Source organism: Muscardinus avellanarius, assembly GCF_963383645.1.
Source record: "Muscardinus avellanarius genome assembly, chromosome: 4".
Lineage (NCBI taxonomy): Eukaryota > Metazoa > Chordata > Mammalia > Rodentia > Gliridae > Muscardinus > Muscardinus avellanarius.
The window spans coordinates 139,277,955-139,300,357 of record NC_137789.1 but is presented as its reverse complement, the minus strand read 5'-3'; the positions used below and the strand labels follow the sequence as shown (position 1 = coordinate 139,300,357).

At 40.1% G+C, this 22,403-nt stretch overlaps 1 protein-coding gene across 5 annotated transcripts in view; it reads left to right on the top strand.

Moving 5' to 3' along the window:
- Positions 1-22,403, top strand: part of SORCS1 (sortilin related VPS10 domain containing receptor 1) — a gene marked incomplete at both ends in the record, with an annotated part of 539,831 nt that overhangs the window by 417,691 nt on the left and 99,737 nt on the right. For all 5 annotated transcript variants that reach the window (XM_080694691.1, XM_080694692.1, XM_080694694.1 and 2 more), the window contains 2 exons: positions 1,396-1,575; positions 19,689-19,835. In XM_080694691.1, coding sequence (XP_080550817.1) covers positions 1,396-1,575; positions 19,689-19,835 — 327 coding nt within the window. The remainder of the gene's footprint in view (positions 1-1,395; positions 1,576-19,688; positions 19,836-22,403) is intronic.

The window sequence follows — 22,403 nt, the reverse complement described above, 5'->3', positions numbered from 1 at the left end:
AGCCAAAATTTGAACCCAAGTTATAAAGGCTGAGAATATAAAAAGTAAGTAGTTGAGCATTTGCCTAACAAGTGTAAGGCCCTGGGTTCAATCCCCAGTTCCAGTCCCCCCTCCCCCCCAAAAAAAAGCCTCAAGTTATAAGAAAAATGTAAGTTAGAAGTTCTCAGCCATGCAATTATTACCAAGAAAGATTATCAGATTTCCAAAGGCTTCCCAAGGATAAAGCGGTGTTTGTTTGCAAAGATGTGATTGAGAAGTTGCACAAAAGCCAAGAATCTTGCCAGGTTTTCTTTTAACTTTATGATTATTTGCAGCTCTTTTAGGGGGAGATTTATTCCCTTTTGTCTTAATTTTATTTAGTTAGTTATTTTGCTTTTTTTTAAAGTTATCCTGTGTCTACTGCTTTGGCCTAAGGATACAGGCAGCTGAGAACATATGTACTTGCATCCCCTGAAAGAGACAGGAAGCCTTGGTCTGAGACAGCAGGTTTTGGTTTGTGTCAGACTCCACCTGCCTGGCATTATGAACAGGAAGGAAAGGATCTGGAAATCCAACCAGGAGCATCTGCCCCTGCCTGCTTGTTGACTGCCTTTTGTTTTTATCTTCTGGGACAACTGCAGTATGAAAACACCATCATCTATGATGACTGTTTTTTCCCCTCTGTTACTTAAAGTTTCCTGCAGAACCTCTCAGGGTAAAGTTTTGATTAGCAGCTAAGGCTTTAAATACTCATTAACATGAGCATTAGTGCTTTGGGACTCTCTGGTGCATATATTTCTTCTAGGGGCTTGCTGGAAGTTGCTGAACACTAGGGCAGTGCTTCTTAGACTTTAGTGTACATACGTTTAACCTAGAGATCTTAGCAAAAGCATTTTTTGATTCCATAAATGGATCCTAAGGTTCTGTGTGTCTCACAAGCTGGCAAGTGATGCTCATGTTGCCAGTGTAAGGACGACACTGAGAGATGCGGGAATTGTCTCTTTCCTCTCTTGTCCTCATAGATTTCCCACCTATTTACTCCACATAAGCCTTCTGAGCAAGAACCATGTTTGAGCTTGGCAAATACATCAAAATAATTGGTTCTGCAAAGTCATACATATTTAAGACAGTATTCCTTGACTTATCTAATGAGGCAATTAAATTATAACTGAGCTACTAAGCATCCCTGTATCCTATTTTCCCAAGACCTTACTGCCTAAACTCACAAGTGACAAAGAAAATATATGATTAACATTTAACTAATTAATTATTATTTCTTGTATAGGCAAAAAGAAACACTGAGTCTTCTGTCAAAGTGCCTCTTCTGGCATTCCTCACTAGATTACACACTCATTGAATGCCTGGCAGGTTCACATAGGAAACACTTTCCTCTTCCCTCTCTGCACTTCTCTGCAGGACATGCATGTCATCAGCACAGATGAGAACCAAGTGTTTGCAGCCGTTCAAGAATGGAACCAGAATGACACATACAACCTCTACATCTCAGACACCCGTGGGGTCTACTTCACGCTGGCCTTGGAGAACGTTCAGAGCAGCAGAGGCCCTGAGGGCAACGTCATGATCGACCTCTATGAGGTATGTCACCAGCCATATGTGACCCCGAGCCACAGCAGTGGCCAGACTGAATGATGAAGGCCCAGGATTAGCTGGTTAATTTTTCTTTTTTTGTGGTTCTGGGGATGGAACACTGGGGGTATTCAACCTCCAACCTACACCCCCTTTAGTTTGAAACAGGGTCTCACTAAGTTGCGGAGGGCCTCACTAAGTAGCTGAGTCTGTCCACTAACCATCATCCTCCTGTCTCAGCCTCCCGAATGCTGGGATTACAAACGTGCACCACCATGACTGGCTTTGGTTGAACATTTTTATGTCAGTTCCTTGTGCAGCCTCTTTCCACTTGGGATATGGAGGGGAATCCAGAATACTTTATTCATCAATTTACAATCCGCAGAACTCTACTCTCTTGGAGGAGTTCTTTCTTGACCAAGCCCACAGGTTATAAAGCCCCAGAGGACTTGGAGAGTGTCTTGGGAAACAGTCAAACAAAGCATTTGTTCAGGGGTGATGTGCATGTGAATTTTGAAATAGTTTTAAAGGGCAAACATGGTGTTGCCAAAAGGAGAGGTGGGCAGAACTCCTTTTTTGTGTTTTAAGAAAGGGTGAATATCCTTGCTTACCATTAGGTAATGTTCTTGTTTACCAGTAGATAAAGAGTAAATACTGGATATTCTTGCTTACCATTAGAAATTGCTCTAGTTGGCCTTCAAGTTATTCCTAACTCCACAGTATCTCCTGGAAAATAATCTTCTTCCTCCGGGGTAGCGAGTGAAATAAGATTAATAGGTTCCCCTATAAATCTGAAAAAAGCATATTAACAAATGAACAACAAGAAAAACAGGGCTTACTATACTCCCCTGAGGGAACTCAGGCCCTTTGTCTTTTGAAATAACCAAGATTCAAAATAAAATCAGATATATCAGATCAGTCAGCTTTCATGACAAACACCAAAGCTTTCATTGCCTTTTAAGGCGCAGTTAGGTAAAAAGAAAGCTACTATTTTGTGGTGGATTTTAGCCATTTGTCAGTCTTATCTTGCACTATGAAGGATTTATAATGGACTGTAATGAGCCATTTAAAAACATATTCAGGATTTGAGGAGTGCAATCATACCTATATTCTCTCTGAAAAAAAAAAGTCTAAAATGGATTCAAATATGTACAGTCATAATGACACTGTTGTTTGCTAGAGGAGAGATTCAGAGTCAAGTGGTTGTTTGTATAACAAGAAGCAAGAAGTTATATCCAGAATGAAAGAAACCAATTTCACTTAAATTCAAGCCTTTCATTGTGTTTCCTCTTAGTATTTTCTATCTTCTTTCTCCAGAAGTTTATACAGATGTTCTAGAATCTAAACCTCACTGTATGTGTAAAAGTTTGTTAATGAAAAGTATGCCTAATGCAGAACCCAACTATTTGTGATGGAGTTATGACAGGCTAGCAGAGAGCATAGTTTGAGGGTATATATTTAGAAAAATGTGCTGCTGGACTTTTTTATATTTTTACAAGTTTTTTCCACTTTCTCTCTTACCTGTGTTTCAGATAAATATAGTATCATATCACATTCTCAAACTGATCATGCATTCTGGAAAATATTTAAACACTCTTGTGATTTTGTTTTAAATTTATTTTAGATAAAATTTGATTTAGAGCACAGATTTGGGATCCAGACTTTATGGGTTTAAATCCTCATTAGGCCATCTAGATGTATTCTTCAGCCAAATCTGCACCCTTTGATTTAAGGTTTCAGTCTCCTTTAAACTATGAAAATAAGCCAAGCATGGTAGCATGTGCGTGTAATCCCAGTGCTTGGAAAGCTGAGACAGGAAGATTGCAGGTTTAAGGACAGCCTCATCATGGAGTGAGACTCTCATCAACCTAGTGAGGTCCATTTTCAAAAATAAAAATGAAACAAGGCTTAGGGAATAGCTTAGAGGTAGAATGGCCCTGTTTTCCATCTATAGCACCACAAACAAACAAACAAACAAACAAAAGGAGATAAACATGGTACTTACTGGATAGGATATCTTTGAGGATAAAATGAGTTAATTCTTGTAAAGTGCTGAGCATGCCCAGTAAATTATAGATAGCATAATTAATACTATGTTCCAACATATCTAAAGACCAATGAAGTCTTCTAATCTTATCTTCAAATCTACCTGTATGATTTAAGTATCCAATACATTTCCATTACTTTAGATTTTTTACCTCTTTCCATAATGCAATTAGCATTGCTCTATGCCATTTTTTATTTTGGTAACTGGGGATTGAACCCAGGAGCATTCCACCTCTGAGTCACACGCCTATTTTATGTTTTACTTGGAAACAGGGTCTCATTAAATTGCTCAGGTTCCCACTAAGTAACTGACACTGGCCTCAAACCTTCTATCCTTCTGTCTCAGCCTACCAAGCCCTAGGATTACAGGCATGTACTATAACACCCGTCTGCCATATGACATTTCTAAACACCAGCTAATTGCTTTCTTATTTATATTTCTTGCCTCCGTTGTAAAAGCTCAATGGATATTTAAACTTAAATTGTGCTTCATTGAAACGCCAGATATGCTCTCGCCTTGCCCCAGCACTCACCATGGCAGTGTTTCTACCCAGCATCCAGCCAGCATGCCATCGCAGCTGCTGTCCCAGCCCAGGCACACAGTGTGCTTTCCTCGCCCTACTTCTGTCCTTAGTCTCTCAAACATTTTCTAATTTTCAGGTAGCTTTTATTCCCTGCTTGATTATTCCCTCCTGTCTTTCCAATCAATTTAGAATCAATTCTCTGGATACATTTTTGTTTTCTTCCAGAAATAGAGACCATTTTAATTAGTCCCTTGATGATGGGAAAGATGACAGATCTGAAGGGAAATGATGTTATCATGTCCTGTTATTTGCAGCTACTTTCAGGAATGGTTTTCTGAATGCAAACATTAACATTGGTATGGAAGGAGAGGAGGCAGGATGACCTCTGGACATGGCAAACATTTCTTTGTTAATCCTGCTTTTCCCCTTTGTGTCTCTCTTGTGGTTGACTCTCAGTAGGGAGACTGCTGGCTCTTATTATCATCACTTTGAGCAGCAGTGTGACTGTATTATGTAAAGGTGCTCTGCATCCTGGGGCCCAGGAGAGAAGTGTCTTTGTTTTATTAGCCTGACAGTTCACGGCAACTTGAATTGAAATTGATGTGATCAGAACTGCAGTGCTGTGTCTGCTGATTACCTAGATAGAAAGAATATTGGCGGACACGGAGCCTGGCACAAATGTTCCTTTAAATCTGATTGTTCTGGCTAGCAGGAGGCTGAAAGCCATCCAGCATGAATTTCCCAGTAGAATTGAAATGAATGATGAGGGCTTAGAGATAAATGAAAAGTAAGAAAATCCATAAATGAATTAATAAGGACCAGAGATGAGCAACGTATGAGGTAGGGGAACAGGGGTAGAACACATGGAGCGCATGCCTGCTCACATTTGGGGGGGGGGCGTGACTGCAAAGAATGCCATTCCTAATGTGTATGTTTCTGAATGCCAGTTACCCACTATGTCTGTATTTGTATGCTCTTCAAGCTATTTTAACAGAAGAACTGTATAGCACATAAGTAAATGAATGGGTCAGGATAGAGAGGATATACAGAGTCGATAGGTCTTTGTGGGAAATGCAGCAGGAAGCCCAGTTCTCATTAAAACCAATCATTTTGCACACACATTGGAACCTGGCTACAAAGACTGAGCTCTCTCACATTGCATGCGGGTATACCATGAGATGGAGGAAATGAGGTGGGCAAAATGAGGGACAGTCTTCTGTGAGTTAGTTATCAAAATACCAGAATTTTCTCCAAATAAGAATTGGCGATTGAGCATGTATCCTATTAATTAAAATCAAGAAATATAAATGAGGAAAGGTGGCTACAGGGACAACATACTAGAAATAGATTTTCATTGACGAAGTTTAATAAGAATAGTTAAGATTGGGGAAACCATGTGTGCAAAGCACTGTAAATAACTTTCCATCACATCATTCAATTCATATATTAACTTCAGGAAATAGGAACAGCAATCACCCACCTCTTATTAAGTAAATAGAGGTTGAGAGAATACAACCACTTTCACAAAATTACAGAGCTCATAGGTGGCAAAATTAGGACCGATATTCAAGAGTATGCAAACTATCAACTATAAAATATCATGTTTCCCCTGAAACATCAGATTCTGGGCTCTTATTTGATTATGAATGAGTAATAGCATCAAGATTAAAGGACACTGTAGGGTAAGATAAATAGTGTTAGATCCCATCTAAAGGAGAAAAAAATCAAACAGAAAGGAGAAAACTGTCTGGGGGAAAAAAAATCAATGTAAACAGAATTAACCCTTTGATTCTTCCCAACAAATACACCACTTTCTGAACCAAATCCTGGATTAGAGCTAAATGTGGTGAGTACTTACATGTGCCTCTCAATTTCATCTAGTGATTGCATGTATGTGAGGAAAAACTTGGAAGCAAGTGTCTTAAGTTTGTTATTCCTGAATGGTGCAAATGTTTCAGGGGCATCATGTGGGTTGAGTAACCGAAGACAATATTTCTGATGGTGACCAGGGTCAAAGATCTGTGGCGAGTGTGTCTGAAGCATGTGATTTCTGGTGTCTTTGGGTTGTATGGATGATGAAAGAGAATCTGACAATTATGAACAGTATCTTCCCTCCTTTGGGAAGGGAATATTAATTAATAATGATGAAGAGCATGTTGGCTTAATGGACAGTGACAGTTTACCCCAGCTGAGTGAAAAAGTTTGTGCTGGGAATGGGGCCACCTGGCTGACAAATTTAAAGTGCATGAAAACCTGGTCATTCCTCAGTGAGCCATGCTGAAAGACATGACCAGTGAGCATGGTGCGTCCTACTCTCTAAACAGTATCTTTGGTACAGTCTGGGTACCATCTCTTTAAAAAAAAGACTCAATAGTCTTGAGGATGATGACGATGGCGGTGGTCGTGGTTGTGGTGGTGATATTTCTTGGAGGAAAATGGCCTCTTACAAACCAAAATAGAAGGTAAGAAAGAAAAATATTCTTCAGTCCAAGACCTACTTATTATAGGATAGAGACTTAGAGTACAATCTCTCTAGAATGAGACTTCTATCTTATCAGGGAGCCTGGAAAAGGAAGAACATTTAGACCTGTTTTTGCAAGATGGGTTCCCTGTTTGCAGAGACACCCTGGATCCTTCCGAGCCTATGTTTCTCCTGGCTGGGATCATTTTTTAAAAGATAAAAATATTCTATCACAAAGCCTAGGGAAATCCTGGTCTAGAAAGTGTTCTCATTTTTCTTGCCATCATTGCTTCATCTTTATTTAATCTTCTTCAAATTTTGAGACTTCCTCAAATTTTAGTTGTAATGTCAGTCTCAGAAGATGGGATTAATCTTCTTTCAATTGGCATCAGGCAGAAATAAGCAAGAACTCCCACACAACAGTGCACCCTCCACATGGAACATTTTATAGATTGGTGTGAGAGAGAGAACCATCCAGATAGTAAGCATGGAAAAACAGTGAAGATATATGGTGTCCTCCTTAAACAGTCCAGCACCTAGCACATTCCAATCATAAAAAACATAGTTGCTTAGAATACTCCAAATGTTATATGCCAAAAAATATGTATTGAATGACTATGAGTAAATGTACTGAGAAATCAGTAAATGAGTTTACTATAATCATGGTATTCCAATATAACATTTCTCTTTCAAGATAAGAGTAATAATTTTTTTCTTTTTCTTTCTCTTTCTTTTCTTTTCTTTTGTTTTCTTTTCTTTCTTTCTTTCATTTTTTTGTAGTACTGGGACATAATTCAGGGACATTCTACCTCAGAGCTATACCCCCAATCCTTTTTTTTTAATTATTCTTTATTTTGAAACAGGGTCTCACTGAGTTGCAAAGGGCCTCACTAAGTAGCTGAGGCTGTCCACAAACCAAGATCCTCCTGTCTCAGCCTCTCAAATGCTGAGATTATAGGCATGTGCCACAACACTCAGCTAAGAGTAAGAAATCTGAAAAAGAATACAGCCATGGTTAAGTGTAGGAGCTCTGTAGTTAAACTGACTTGAAGTCCAGATCTAAGGTTCTCTACCTAAGTGACCTTAAGCAAGATATTGGCCATGCCTTGGTTCTTGCATCTGCAGAGTGAGGTCAACAGTGACCCATTCCAAGTACATGAAGAGGTTCCCATGCTTATATTTGCAAAAATCTTTCATGGAGTATCCCATGGTTTATAACTGCTCAGAAATTTAGGTCATTGTCATTTTAATTATTTTATCTTCTAATGCTGAGCTTTTACTATTTATTTTTTACTATTATTTTAGTAATAGGCATTAAACCAGAAGCATTTTACTTGTGAACTGTACCCTCGGTCTTATTTTTTATTTTAAAACAATGTCTCATTAAGTTGCTGACATTGGCATTGAACCTATAATCCTCCTGTCTCAGCCTCACAAGTATTGGAATTATAGGCCTATGCCACCACACCTAGCTTTACCTATTTAACCACAAACAAATTTGGGACTCCTTGTGCAAAGTGACTTTACCATTATTAACTTAAAAAAAATGATACAGTGGAGTGAATTGCAATACAAAGATTGTAACAGGGCTGGACACCTTAATGTAAGAGGACCACAGGAGAAGACAAAATTTAAATTAATTTTTTTTTTTGTGGTACTGGGGTTCCTGGAAGCCCTTCTACCTCCGGGCTACACTCCCAGACCTATTTTTACATTTTTATTTGGAAACAGGGTCTCCTAAGCCAGCGCGCGCGGCTGGCTTCGAACCTGCGCGATCCTCCTGTCTCTGCCTCCCAAGCGCGGGGATTACAAGCGTGCGCCACCACGCCCGGCAAAATTTAAATTAATTTTTGACAAGGATTCTAAGGAGTACTAGAGATATTTACAGAAATATTGTGGCCCATATAAATACTCCACATTTACTTCACAGTTGTTGAGGGCCAGATGTAGGAAGCATGTATATGAAAGTCAAATTGAAGGACAGAGAAGGGTTGGGAATCATCATGATGAAAGAGATTCTGAGTGCTGTAAAGTCCTACTGAGCTGGACCTGGAAAGGTTGAACAGGTAGAGACATGCCAGGGAGTCAGCCAAGGAAGTTGGAGGTGGCCTCTGTGGGCAGAGAGCAAGGGAAGAGAAGGAAGGGAATGCTTTGATTTTATCATGTTGGGGTGCAGCTATTGTGCTGATGTGCTTTGTGGTACGATTGAGATTTGATATATAGCACTTCATACTTAAAGTCAAAATTATATCTTGGCTATATGCTGTTAAATAAACTATAACTATTAATGACCATTGAGACTTCAGGTATCAAATGTATCCACATGAGAAGCAAAGAGATAAAAATAGCTTCCCAGCTTACTGGGCATTCTCTGAGGGCTTTATGTAGAATTCAGTGCCATAAAATGAAACAGGTCTTTCCCCAAAGGAAGAGAAACTCCCAGAAGTGTGATGGATCATTTTCATGGGAATAGCTTCGTTTGGAATTCTGTGTCTATGCGAAGGCATGATGTCCACCTGGAACATCAGATTTCCCCACACCAAGCCATTTCTTAGGCTCACTCTATTCCTTATAAACACAAGTAGCGTGGATACAGAGAGATTAGCTGACAACATATACAAGTTATCTCATCCTTCACAGGAACTCCACACCTTACACACACACATACACACACACACACACACACACACGCACAGGCACACTTACATGCCAATGTACATACATGCACACCCACACAATTCCACATTTGGGGCACCAGTGTTTCCCGTTTGATATCAAAAGGCTTACAGTGAGAAAGTAAAGAGCTCAAGAAAGGTATGATGAGAACTTACAGAAAACCACTGGAGTAGAGTGACCCTGCCTAGGGAGGAACATGGAAAGGTGAATTTATCAAGCTCAGAGCAGTAGCAACAGAGACTGGCACCAAAACCTAAGTGCAGAGATGGCTATCATTACAGACCAAGCTGAAGGAGCAAAACCAATAAAAAAAAAAAAAACACCCGAAATATAGAGTGTCTTGACTGCAGGAGAAAAATAAGCAGACCCTCTCCAGCTCTGTCCCACTGATACACATTCCCTCGACTTTGCCAAGTTTTTATTCCTCAAGATAAACCTGAAGGCCAAGCTGCCGGAGATGAATTACAAAGCACAGCTCTCTGCTCAAGCGGCATTTGATAATGCCAGGCAGTTAGAGGCCAATAAAGTCACCACCTCTGCAAATCAAATGAGCCAGGTCCTAAACATGCATAACCCTGTTTGGATATCCTTGCCAAAAGAAGGAGAGAGCAGAAAGGAAAATGGGCTCTGAAACCACTGGGATAAGTAACATTTTTATTCCTCCTGTGCTTATGGTGACCTTCCAGAAAATCAAATAGCGAAGATAGTTCTTTCTCATTTCTGGGTAAGGTGTAGCAAGAAGACCATCACACATTGTGAAAATTCTGGCGGATGACATTTAATTTTTTTTTTTTTTTTTTTTTTTTTTTTAATTTAATTTAATTTTATTTTTTTTAACAATTTTTTTATTGAACATAAATAGTATACATTTACACTATATTTGGTGCCCTCTCCCCCCGCCCCCGTTTTCTCCCCCCCCCACCAATGGTTGGCCAGGTTAACCATGTCTTATTCATAATTTTACACATGTTCAGGTGAAGATGCTCCTTAATCAAGATCGGCCTTTCTCCTCTCCTATCTTTCCATTGAAACTTAGCTAGTATTTCCCCTCTAATATCTGGGGTCCTACTGGTATCCTTTGTGTTTTCTAGTTTGGGCATATTAGAGGAAACATGTGTATCTTCTCCTTCTGTGCTTGGCTGATCTCACTTAACATGATGCTTTCCAGGGCTTTCCATCTTCTTGCAAATGATAAAATTTTGTTCTTCTTTATGGCTGAATAGAATTCCATTGTGTGTATTTCCCACAGTTTTGCTATCCATTCATCTGTTGATGGTGATCTGGGTTGGATCCATATTTTGGCTATTACAAATTGTGCTGCTATGAACATAGGTATGCATATGTTGCTGTATTTCTCTGAATTTAACCCCTTTGGAAAGATACCCAGGAGTGGTATAGCTGGATCATATGGTGGATCTATTCCCACCTTTCTTAGGAATCTCCACACAGATCTCCATAGTGGCTGAACTAGTTTGCACTCCCACCAACAGTGTAAAAGAGTTCCTCTTTCCCCACATCCTCGCCAGCATTTGTTGTTGTTTGATTTCTTTATGCTTGCTACTCTCACTGGGGTTAGATGGAATCTCAGTGTAGTTTTGATTTGCATCTCCCTGATGGCCAGTGATGAAGAACATCTTTTCATGTATCTATTAGCCCTTTGTATCTCTTCTTTTGTGAAGTGTCTATTTAGTTCATTTGCCCATTTCTTGATTGGGTTGTTTGTTTTGTTGGTGTAGAGCCTTTTGAGCTCTTTGTATACTCTGGATATTAGCCCCCTATCAGAATGGTGGCTGGTAAAGATCCTTTCCCATTCTGTAGGCTTCCTCTTTAGGTTATTGATAGTTTCCTTTGATGAGAAGAAACTTTTTAGTTTAATGTTATCCCACTTGTTTATTCTTGCTTTAATTTCCTGAGCTTTGGAGGTTTTGTTGAGAAAGTTACTGCCTGTGCCAATATGTTGTAGTGTTGAACCTATGTTCTCCTCTACTAACTTCACCGTCTCAGGTCTAATTTCTAAGTCTTTGATCCATCTTGAGTTGATTCCTGTGTTAGGTGAGATATAGGGGTTTAGCTTCATCTTTTTACAAATGGCTAGCCAGTTCTCCCAGCACCACTTGTTGAAAAGGCTGTCTTTTCTCCAGCGTATGTGTTTGGCCCCTTTGTCAAAGATTAATTGACTAAAGATGTGTGGGTTTGTTTCTGTATCTTCTATTCTAATCCACTGGTCAGTATATCTGTTTTTGTGCCAGTACCATGCTGTTTTTACTACTATTGCTCTATAGTATAGTTTGAAGTCTGGGATTGTAATGCCTCCTGCGTGTTTCTTGTTATTGAGAATTGCTTTGGCTATTCTAGGTCTTTTCTTTCTCCATATGAAGTTCATGATTGATTTTTCTAGGTCTCTGAAGAATGTCACTGGTATTTTAATGGGAATTGCATTGAACCTATAGATCAGTTTTGGCAGAATGGCCATTTTGATGATATTTATTCTGCCTATCCATGAGCACGGGAGATCTTTCCATCTTCCAAGGTCTTCTTCTATTTCTTTTTTTAATGTTTTATAGTTTTTGTTGTAGAGGTCTTTTACATCTTGGGTTAGGTTTATTCCTAGGTATTTTATTGGTTTTGAGGTTATAGTGAATGGAATTGTTGTTTTTGTTTCCTTCATTGTGGATTCGTTGTTGGCATAAAGAAAGGCCACTGATTTCTTTAGGTTGATTTTGTAACCTGCGACTTTGCCGAATTTGTCGATCAGCTCCAGAAGTCTTTTGGTTGAGTTCTTTGGGTCTTCCAGGTAAAGGATCATGTCATCTGCGAATAAGGATAATTTCACTTCCTCTCTTCCTATGTGGATTCCTTTGATTTCCTTCTCTTGTCTGATTGCTGCAGCAAGAGTCTCAAGGACTATATTGAAAAGGAGAGGTGAAAGTGGGCATCCTTGTCTTGTTCCTGACTGTAGCGGAAATTCTTGCAGTTTTTCCCCATTCAATATAATGTTGGCTTTGGGTTTGCAGTATATTGCCTTGATGATGTTGAAGTACTTTCCTTCTATCCCAATTTTTTGCAGTGTTTTTAACATAAATGGGTGTTGGATTTTGTCGAATGCTTTTTCAGCATCTATTGCTATGATGATGTGGTTTTTGTTCTTGGTTCTATTTATGTGGTGAATAACATGTATTGATTTGCGTATGTTGAACCAGCCTTGTTTTTCTGGGATGAAACCGACTTGGTCGTGATGAATTATTCTCTTGATATAGTTTTGAATGCGTATAGCTAGTATTTTGTTTAGAATTTTTGCATCTATGTTCATTAAGGATATTGGTCTGTAGTTTTCCTTTCTTGAGGTATCTTTATTTGGTTTGGGGATTAATGTGATACTGGCCTCATAGAAGGAATTTGGAAGAGTTCCATCTCTTTCAATTTCCCGGAACGTGTTATGAAGTATTGGTATTAGTTGTTCACTGAAGGTTTTGTAGAATTCAGCTGGGAACCCATCTGGGCCTGGGCTTTTCTTTGGTGGAAGAATTTTTATTGCCGTTTCTATTTCTTTGGTTGTTATTGGTTGGTTTAGGCTTGCTATGTCCTCTTGGTTGAGTGTAGGAAGGTTAACTGTGTTTAGAAATCTGTCAATTTCATCCAGGTTTTCAAATCTATTGGAGTATAAATTTTTAAAGTAGTTTCTGATAATGTTTTGAATTTCTTCACTATCAGTGGTGATATCTCCTTTTTCATTTCTAATTTTGGTAATTTGAGTTGATTCTCTTTTTCTTTTGGTTAGGTTGGCCAGGGGTTTATCAATTCTATTAATCTTTTCAAAGAACCAACTTTTTGTTTTATTGATTCTTTGAATTGTTTTTTTGTTCTCTATTTCATTTATTTCTGCTCTAATTTTGATGATTTCTCGTCTTCTGCTGGCTTTGGGAATGGATTGTTGCAGAATTTCTAGATCCTTGAGTTGTTTCATTAGGTTCTTTACTTGGTGGTTCTCCATCCTTTTTATGTGGGCACTCAATGCGATAAACTTTCCTCTTAGTACTGCCTTCATGGTGTCCCATAGGTTTTGGTGGGTTGTGTCTCTGTTTTCGTTTGTTTCCATAAATTTCTTTATTTCTTCCCTAATTTCTGCTCTTACCCATTCGTCATTTAGTAGTGTATCATTCATTCTCCATGAATTTGAATACTTTCTTTCGAGTTTCCTGTTGTTGATTTCTACTTTTATTCCATTGTGGTCTGAAAAGATGCATGGGATTATATTACATTTTTTGAATTTGCTGGTATTTTCTTTGTGTCCCAGGATGTGATCTATTTTGGAGAAGGTTCCATGGGCTGCTGAGAAGAAAGTGTATTCTGTAGTTCCTGGTTGAAATACTCTGAAAACGTCTATTAGGTCCATTTGGTTTATGGTTTCCTTTAGTTCTAAAGCATCTTTACTCATCTTTTGCCTCGAAGATCGATCCAGTGGTGTGAGAGGCGTATTAAAGTCTCCCAGAATTATTGTATTTGGGTCTACTTGGGATCTTATGTCCAGAAGGGTTTGTTTTACGAATGTGGTTGCACCCACATTTGGGGCATAAATATTTACTATCATTATATCTTCTTGGTGTATTGTTCCTTTTAATAAAAGGAAGTGCCCTGATTTGTCTCTTTTGATGTGTTTTAGTTTAAAGTCTGTTTTGTTGGATATCAGGGTTGCTACCCCTGCTCTTTTTCGGTCACTGGTGGCATGGTATATCTTTTTCCATCCTTTCACCTTCAACCTGTGAATGTCTTTGGCTGTGAGGTGAGTTTCTTGCAGACAGCATATGTTTGGATTATGTTTCCTAATCCACATTGCCAGTCTATGTCTTTTGATTGGTGAGTTAAGTCCTTTGACATTAAGTGATATTATTGAAATATGCTTTTTGTTTTCTGCCATTTTGTGTTCTGTCTACTCTTGGGTGTTGTGATCTTTCTTCTTTACTTAAATGGCCCACTTATTAACTTCCTCGCTTCTCTGATTCTGGAGTCTGCTTCTTTTTTCTTCCTTATGATTTATTTCTTTAAGAATTTTCTCTAGTGTTGGCTTTGAATTCATGAATTTTTTGAGATTCTGTTTATCCTGAAAGACTTTGACTTCCCCATTGATCTTGAATAGTAGTTTTGCTGGGTAGATTAATTTGGGCTGGAAGTTATGTTCTTCCAGGGTCTGAATCACGTCATACCAGTCTCTCCTAGCATTCCTGACCTGGGTTGTATAGTCTGGGGTGATTCTTATTGTTTTGCCTCTATATGTCACCTGTCCTTTTGTTCTCACTGCTTTTAAGATTCCTTCCTTGGCCTCTATGCTGGTCAATTTGGTTATTATGTGGCGTGGAGTGGTTTTTCTTTGGTCCTGTCTCAGTGGAGTTCTGTATGCCTCCTGTACTTGAAGATTCAAGTCTCTTTCCATATTTGGAAAATTCTCTGAGATTATTTCCTTGAAGATATTACATATGCCCTTGGTCTGTACCTCTATCCCTTCCTCAATGCCTATTATCCGTAAATTAGGGCGCTTCATATTATCCCATAATTGCTGGATGTTTAGGTTTTGTTGCTGTAAAGATTTCTGTATATCGCTGACTGTGTTTTCGGTTTGGGATGTACTGTCTTCTAATATTGATATTCTGTTTTCCATTTCATCTAATCTTCCAGAGTTTCTTTCTATTGCTGTCTTCATTTCACTTATTGCCTCTTTCATTTCATTCCAGACCTCTTTCTGATTCTTTTTTAGTGTTTCTATTTCACCTTTAACCTCCTCTATACTTGTTTTAAAACCTTTCATCATATTGAACAACAAGATTCTGAACTCCCCTTCTTGCATTTCTAGTAGGTCAGTATTCGTGATTTCTGCTGTCTCTTCATAACTCCTGGTTCTCATATTTATAGTGTTCTCTGTCCTGTTTTTCTGATTTCTACCCATCGTTCGTGAGTAATGTGTTTAGTCAAATCTTAATATTAGGAGTTTAGGAGTATCGGCCAGTCAGCAGAGCCTTTCCAGTGTTGAAAGTGGGTGATGTGGGAGGAGCTGGGGTGATGGGTAAAGGAGTCAGATTAGGTGGAGGATATGTTAGGTTGAGAAGGACTTTAAGTATGATAAAGTAATAACTTGCTATGAATGAGAGAGAGTTAACTACTAGGACTCTTGTTGTTAGTAGAGTAGTTATGGATATAAAAAATACTTTGAGTTTTAAACCATGAGGTATATTATGGGGAAAAGTTTTGGGGGAGAAATGTATGTAGGTTAGTGTGGGAAGGTTTGTAAATAGGGATGCTGGTAGGAGCAGACAGACATAAAAAAAAAAAAAAAAAAAAAAAAGAATCCCCTCAAGATACCAAGACTATTATGTAATCCAAGAAAAAGGAAGGTAAACCAATCAAAGGAGGAGAATGAAAGAAAAGGAAGGAAAAGGGAAGAAAGAGGAAAAAGGAAGAGGAATAAAATAAAAGGAACTAGCAGCCGTGTGAAATAAAAAAATAAGGCAAACTATCCAATGTATATATATATAAAACAACAAGTTAAAGTAAGAGAAGTTTGGATTAAAAGAAGAAAAAAAAAGAAAAAAAAAAGAAAACAGCAATAACCATACTAAAACAAAAGCACTTTAAAAGCAAAAGAAAACATAACATCCACATTAAAAGTAAAACAAACAGTCCTACTTATTTACGCATATGGGGTCAGGTCCATATAATATGTGTGTATCTGATTGCTTGGTAGCTTTCAGGATACCGTCCAATGTCTCTTAGTTTTCTTTGTACTCTATTTTTATCTTCTTAAGTCACTCTGGGTGTTTGGACACCTTTTTCTCCTTTAGCTGCTTTAGGTTTATGTGTCCGGGTGTCTGGTTTCACTGTTATTTGATTCTGTACAGTTCACAGATTCTGCGAAATTCTAACCTGTGGTCAGCACATCTGCACTCACCACCCTCGCCTCCAGCCTGTGCTTCCCTACAGCAGGGGTGGAGAGTGACTAAAGTGTAATTGGCACTTCCCCCTGAGGTCCTGAGCAGATTTTGTGGCCCGATGGATTTTCTTGTGTCTCTGGAAATTCCAGCTGGGCTAGCCAGGTGTGGTCCCAAGATGTGCCCTGGGCAAATGAATGCTGGTTCCTGGGTGGCCACACTTACTGCCAGAGCTCTGCCTATTCCAAGAGTGCAGGCTGGATGCCCTGTTAATACTGGACCCTAGTGAGAGTGGGTGCAGCTGTCTATTGCTGCTGGTATGTTCTTCCAAGGTGTATTGAGCTGTGTTCTCACTTAGAACTAAGCATCTGGCTACCAGGAGGTTGGGAATACCCCGCGGTGGGCCAGGGGTGCAGGGTAGGTGCTCAAGGGTCCAGTGTGCGGTGTCCAGCAATGGTCTCTGCGTCCCGCGGGACGTAGAGGCTGGGGGTGCCCCAAGGAGATTTCCGGGCCTCCCAGTGCTTTTGCAGCCTGGAGGGTAGGCTCTGGCAAGGTGGCAGGGGTTAGCCACAGAAGCAGGCTCCAATTTAGGAGGGCAGTGTACAGGCACTGATTACTAGTAGGGGACAGGCAGGATGCGCGAGGAGAGTGCTCTGAGGCTTGAGCCCGTGGTGGGGGTTTGAGACTGCGACTCCGCACACGCTAGGACCCCAGTTACTAGGGCGCCCTCAGGTACCTGTCTTGGTGCAGGAATCCGTGTGAGTCTCTGTGCCGATGTGATCCGGTCGCTGGTGGGCAGACAGAGTTCTGGTGGGTGCTGCTCGCTGCTTAGGATGCGGTCCTAAGTCCGTTTTTATTCCCGGATTATCTTGCCGTGGAAATATCGGGCAGGCAGCTCCTTGGACAGCTGCCAAAGCAGCCCGCGGCTCAGCGTTCCGGTCCGCGGTCAGATTGTATCTGAGCAGGTCCCGTGTCCGATCTTTGTTCTTCTTGTTCAAGTTCAGGGTTCCGCCGAGGTACAGGATGTGTTTTGGTTCCTGGTATGTATTTGTTTTGTTGATTTAGACACTGCTTTCTCAGTATTTAAACTTTATTTACTTCAGCTACTGAGAGGTGCTGTGTCCCTCAGTCGCCATTTTGAAAAAAAAAAAAAAAAAAAAAAAAAATTAATACATCTTCTTAATTGGACACCATTTAGCTCAGTCACGAAGCCAAAGCAGACAAATAGGATGTAAGCTTTTGCATATGGACTCCATACTTTGCCCTCTATATTCTGGCATTAAAAGTCTGTCCCATCTCATCTGAACGCAAATCCTAGTAACCCTGAGCTGTGGTAAGGAGAAGTAAAGAGGTCTCCAGTTTCTCATGCCTGAAACACACCTGAGCCACTTTTTCTCTTTATGCTAGTGCAGCCGAATACAGACTTGGAATCAGGTCTCATCATTAGCACATGTCATCCTTTGCCATGAAGACAGTTCTATTGTTCCAGTCCAGTGAATTAAACTGTGCTCCGGCTGCAGGGCGCTCCTCCAGCCAGTCCCGGGGGTCCGGCGCGGCTTCCTGGGTCCTCTCTCAAGCGCGATGCGAGGGAAGTCGAGGCAGCAGCCGCCGCCCCCACTGGCACCGCGCGGGGTTGGGGAACAGCTCCGCGGACGGGCGCAGAGTCCCCAGGCGCACGGCCGGCCGGCGGTGGGCAGCTGGGCGCCCAGCGGGGGATGCAGACGAGGTGGCAAAGTTGGGTGCCCGAGCGAGGGTGGCTGCGGATGGGAGAGCGGAGCGGCCGGCGATGGGCGGCCCCGGCCCGAGCGCCCGGGCGGACGGCGAGGTGGAAGGCGGAGATCGCCGCGGGGCAGGGGCTGCAGAGCCCACCCGCCAGGCAGGGCAGCGCGGGAGCAGGCGCAGCCAGAGCAGCCGCCTCCGGCGCCGCCTTCCCGACATTTAATTTTTAAGGAACTGACAGTTTAGTCAACCCGCTTGAACATATGGAAAACTAATATGAAATTTTTTGGTAAGCAGCCCTTCTAGAATGAGTATAGTGGATAAGTAGATATAATTTATAATTAACGGGGTGTTGGTAGGTAAAGTGCCCCTGGGATTTATGCATTCCACATTTGTTGTGGATCGACAATGCGTAAGAAATTGTTCTGGCTTCTGTTGATTGCACAGAATGTGGCTTGTTTTCCTAAGTAGTTCAAAGTATTTCTCTCAGCAACTCATTTAAACCATTTATTTGTTTAACAAACTTGTTGTTCCAAAAGAGTGCAAATTTGGCTCAACTCTAAATTACCCCAGATGCCAAATCAGCAGGTACAAACTAATGAGGTCTGACTGTGTCAAACGCAAAGGCAGAACGTGTCTTTTATTGATCGAAACCCAACTTCTTTGATTTGACAAATCCAGAGCTCTGTTTATTGAAAGGAAAGTCAGGTAGATTCAAGTATGAAAACCAGCACTCTGTGATGTGAAAGAATTTATTTGTGTCCACATCTTGGTTTCCTCATCCACAGTGTTGAGATAGAAGCTGTTCTGAAGGTTTGTAGCAAATACTGGAAGGTTTACACAAAAAGAACTGGGTATAGTGCTCTGTGTTTAACAAGAATAGAAAAGATGACTGCTAATACTTCATGCTTGTCCTTAATTTTTTTCACATTATGATATAAAGGGCCTGAGTTTAGTTAGCTTATTTACTTGTTTGTTATTTACATGTTTGCTAGCTTATTTACTTCCTGGAGAGCTAGTGAATCTGTTTCCATTTGCTCATCCTAGAATGAGGCTAATGAGAACTCTGTCTCCTAGTTATTATGGAGAGCATTAAATTAATTAATGTGTATGTAAGGTTGGAATGCCCTAGTCAGTACATCTCAATCCTCTTCCTCCAATTTTCCTCAGTTATGATCACTTCACATAGGGTAAAATAGGTTGTTTGTTAAGCCCTAGAATACTGAAAACATGACACAGCATTGTATATTATTGCATAATTATGGCAACTTGCCAATTGTTACCACTGTATGTGATTTCTGGCGCTTACTTTTTGTGTGTCCTTGGCTGGTGTGACCTTGAGAAACTCCCATTATTGGATGAACCTGAGATCTCCTCATGTGTGAAATAAAGTGGTTTTTTCCTAAGAGGACGACTGTTCCAAGGATTAAGTGAGATAAAGAATTTAAGACTTTGGATGCTAGTCGAGCATACAATAAAAAGCAGCCTCTACTTATTTGTTACCTGTCAAAGGATAGAACTGAAAGCAACAGAGTTTATCTTTTGGCCACCAAAGGCTGCTTTCAACCTACTATAGAGGAATAATAAGTCTCTATCAAATTTGTGCTATGAGCTCCCATAGGCCAAGGGGTAGTAACATTGCTTTTTGCCCACCAACCTAGGGAGTTATTTTATCTAAGTATCACCACCTCTCTTTATTCTCTCACCCTGTCTTTCTTCCAAGACAGGTGTTCTTCTCCTTAAATTGATGTATTTTTCAGCCATGTCAATTTTTCCCAGGTAGCAGGGATAAAGGGAATGTTCTTGGCTAACAAGAAGATTGACAACCAAGTGAAGACCTTCATCACGTACAACAAAGGCAGAGACTGGCGCTTGCTTCAGGCACCGGACACAGATCTAAGAGGGGACCCTGTGCACTGCTTGCTGGTGAGTCCCTAAGGTTGGGGCACAGTGCCCCACACAGTGAAGGGTTGGCAATGGTATTGAACAAGAGGAAAAAGAGAGTTCTGGGATTCTTGTTCAGTTGATGAATAAAATGGGCAGGAAAACAGAGAAAGAAAGAAAAAAAGAGACAGAGGTGGCAGCCTTTTGAGATAGGCCTGAGAGATAAAAGAACATGGTAAGTCCTTTGCTAACTCCCAGGAATCTCTTTCCCATAAGGTTTTTTATTGTTTGATTTGGTTTGGTTTTAGTTTCGTATTGGGATTTGAACCCAGGGCTTCATGCATGCTACATAGGCACTCTTCCCCTGCCCTCCAACCCAAGTTTTGATGAGTACCTGTATAATAATTTGAAAGAAAATATAATAGTTTCCACATGAGAATATTCCCTAAACACTCTGACTATCCCATGAAAGTCACCTGTTACAGGCTTAATGATGGATATATTTATATATAGAATTGTGTGAGTGCATGTTCCTATGATAATGTATCTTTACATATTTTTGTGATATTGGGGATTGAACTCGGGGCATTCTACCTCTGAGCTATACCCCCAGCCTTATTTTTTATTCTTTATTTTGAAACAGGATCCTCACTAAGTTGTGAAGGGCTTCATTAAGTAGCTGAGGCTAACCATGAACCTGCGATCCTCCTGTATCAAAATCCCAAGTACTGGATTACAAGTTTGTGCCACCATGCCAGGGTCATTTCTTTACATTTTGAGAAAAAGCTTATGACTGAAGAAAGAATCACTGATTCAAATACCTATTTTTATAATATCTTCCAATTTTTGCCTTAGTCTTTCAAGCTTGGGTTAGCAAAAACCATAACCTGTGAGTAAAATATACCCTATTACTTTTTTTACTAAATAATACTTCATGAGAACACGATCATGATTATTTGTTTATGTATTGTCTGTGACTGCTTTCACTCTGTGAAAGCAGAATCACTTAGTATTATCAGATTGTATAGTCATAAAAGCCAATGATCTATATTTTCTGGCCCTTTAAAAGATGTTTGTAGGCACCTGCTTTTAGTTATGTTTGTTTTTCAGTTATCTTACTTTGGGCAATAAGTACCAGCATAAACTTATTTATGCATTTGGTGATATGATGATATCCAAGAGAATGATAAAGATAGATCTTTTCTTCAACGGCTTTGAAATCTACATGTCTTTTTGAATGAGGCTAGATTAATAAATGAAGGATTATAAGGTCATATTGTACTCTTAGTAGCTTTGAGGCTTGTTTTATACTTGACATACCACTGGATACCAAGTGAAAGCAAAAGGAGGCAAGAAAGATTAATTGCAAAGAAAGGTTTTATTAAATGAATACTATCACTCTTTGTAAAACAGTTCAGAAATTGTGCTGAAGTTCAGAAAAAGAGACCAGTATATAAAAACAGAGATAAGTCTACTAAATTTGAATAATAAGGGCTTGGTGTATGTCATGTTAATAAGAAGGGCTTGGTGTGTAGTGCATGTGAATAACAGTCTGTCATCCATCCATCCATCTATCTATCCATCCATCTCTCTATCTATCATTGTTCACACTCCTCACACAGCTCTGACTTTGATATTATCCTCGCTCAGCTTGCTTCCTTCCACCCCATGAAGTTTGGACAGTCACTTTGCAGGTTCATCCTGTACAGCTGTAGGTGGGTCACCCTCCTACTGGAGAAGGTGCCAGCAGCTATAGCTTGACCTTATTAGTCGCAGAGGATATCGCAGTTGTCACTGTGCATCAGGAAAGCAGTCTAAAATCTGGCTTCCCACTCAGCCTCCATCCTTATTACTGGCAACTTACGCGGAGAAAAACAGCCTGCTGTAGTCAGTGCACAAAGCCGGAGACAGACTAAGTAAACATAATAGCTATTTATTGAATACCCGCACTATGCAATGGACAGTTCCATGGCATTAAAAAATAAAAAAGGCCACCTTCCTAGCTGAGCTATTCCAAGTTAAAGCTTTGTGATATTTAACCAGAGATGCATAGGATGTGCCAGTACTTTAATAAGTTCCTCCATTCTGACCATGTACTTGGGAGATTAATGCTTATGAGAGAAAATAAACCATGTCACCTAAACAGGTTTGCCCGGGCTCTTTGTCATCATAAATAGATCATTGAAAGTGACTTTTCAGCCTAAGGATATAGCTCAATGGCAGAGCATTTGCTTAACATGCACAGTATCCTAGGTCCCATCACTAGCACTGCAATAAATAAATACGTGCATTAATAAATATAAAAATAAAATGAAAATAAAGCTAACAGTTACACAGACCACTTTTCAAGATGTTCCCTATTCCACCCAAAACCAGAGTTATGGAGTCATGTTGCCTTGTTTCCAGAACATAAATGCAATATGAGTTTCCTTCTTCATCTCACTGGGTCCATTCTAATAGAAGTCACAAGCATTTCTTGCTCCTAATTAGCCCTCCCTTTTCTCTCTGGCAATCCATTCTTCACACAAAAGCTAAAGTGGCCTTTCTACTTTTAAATCAACTTTACTGAGGTAAAACAGCAGGCATACAAAGCAACCATTTGAAGAGAAC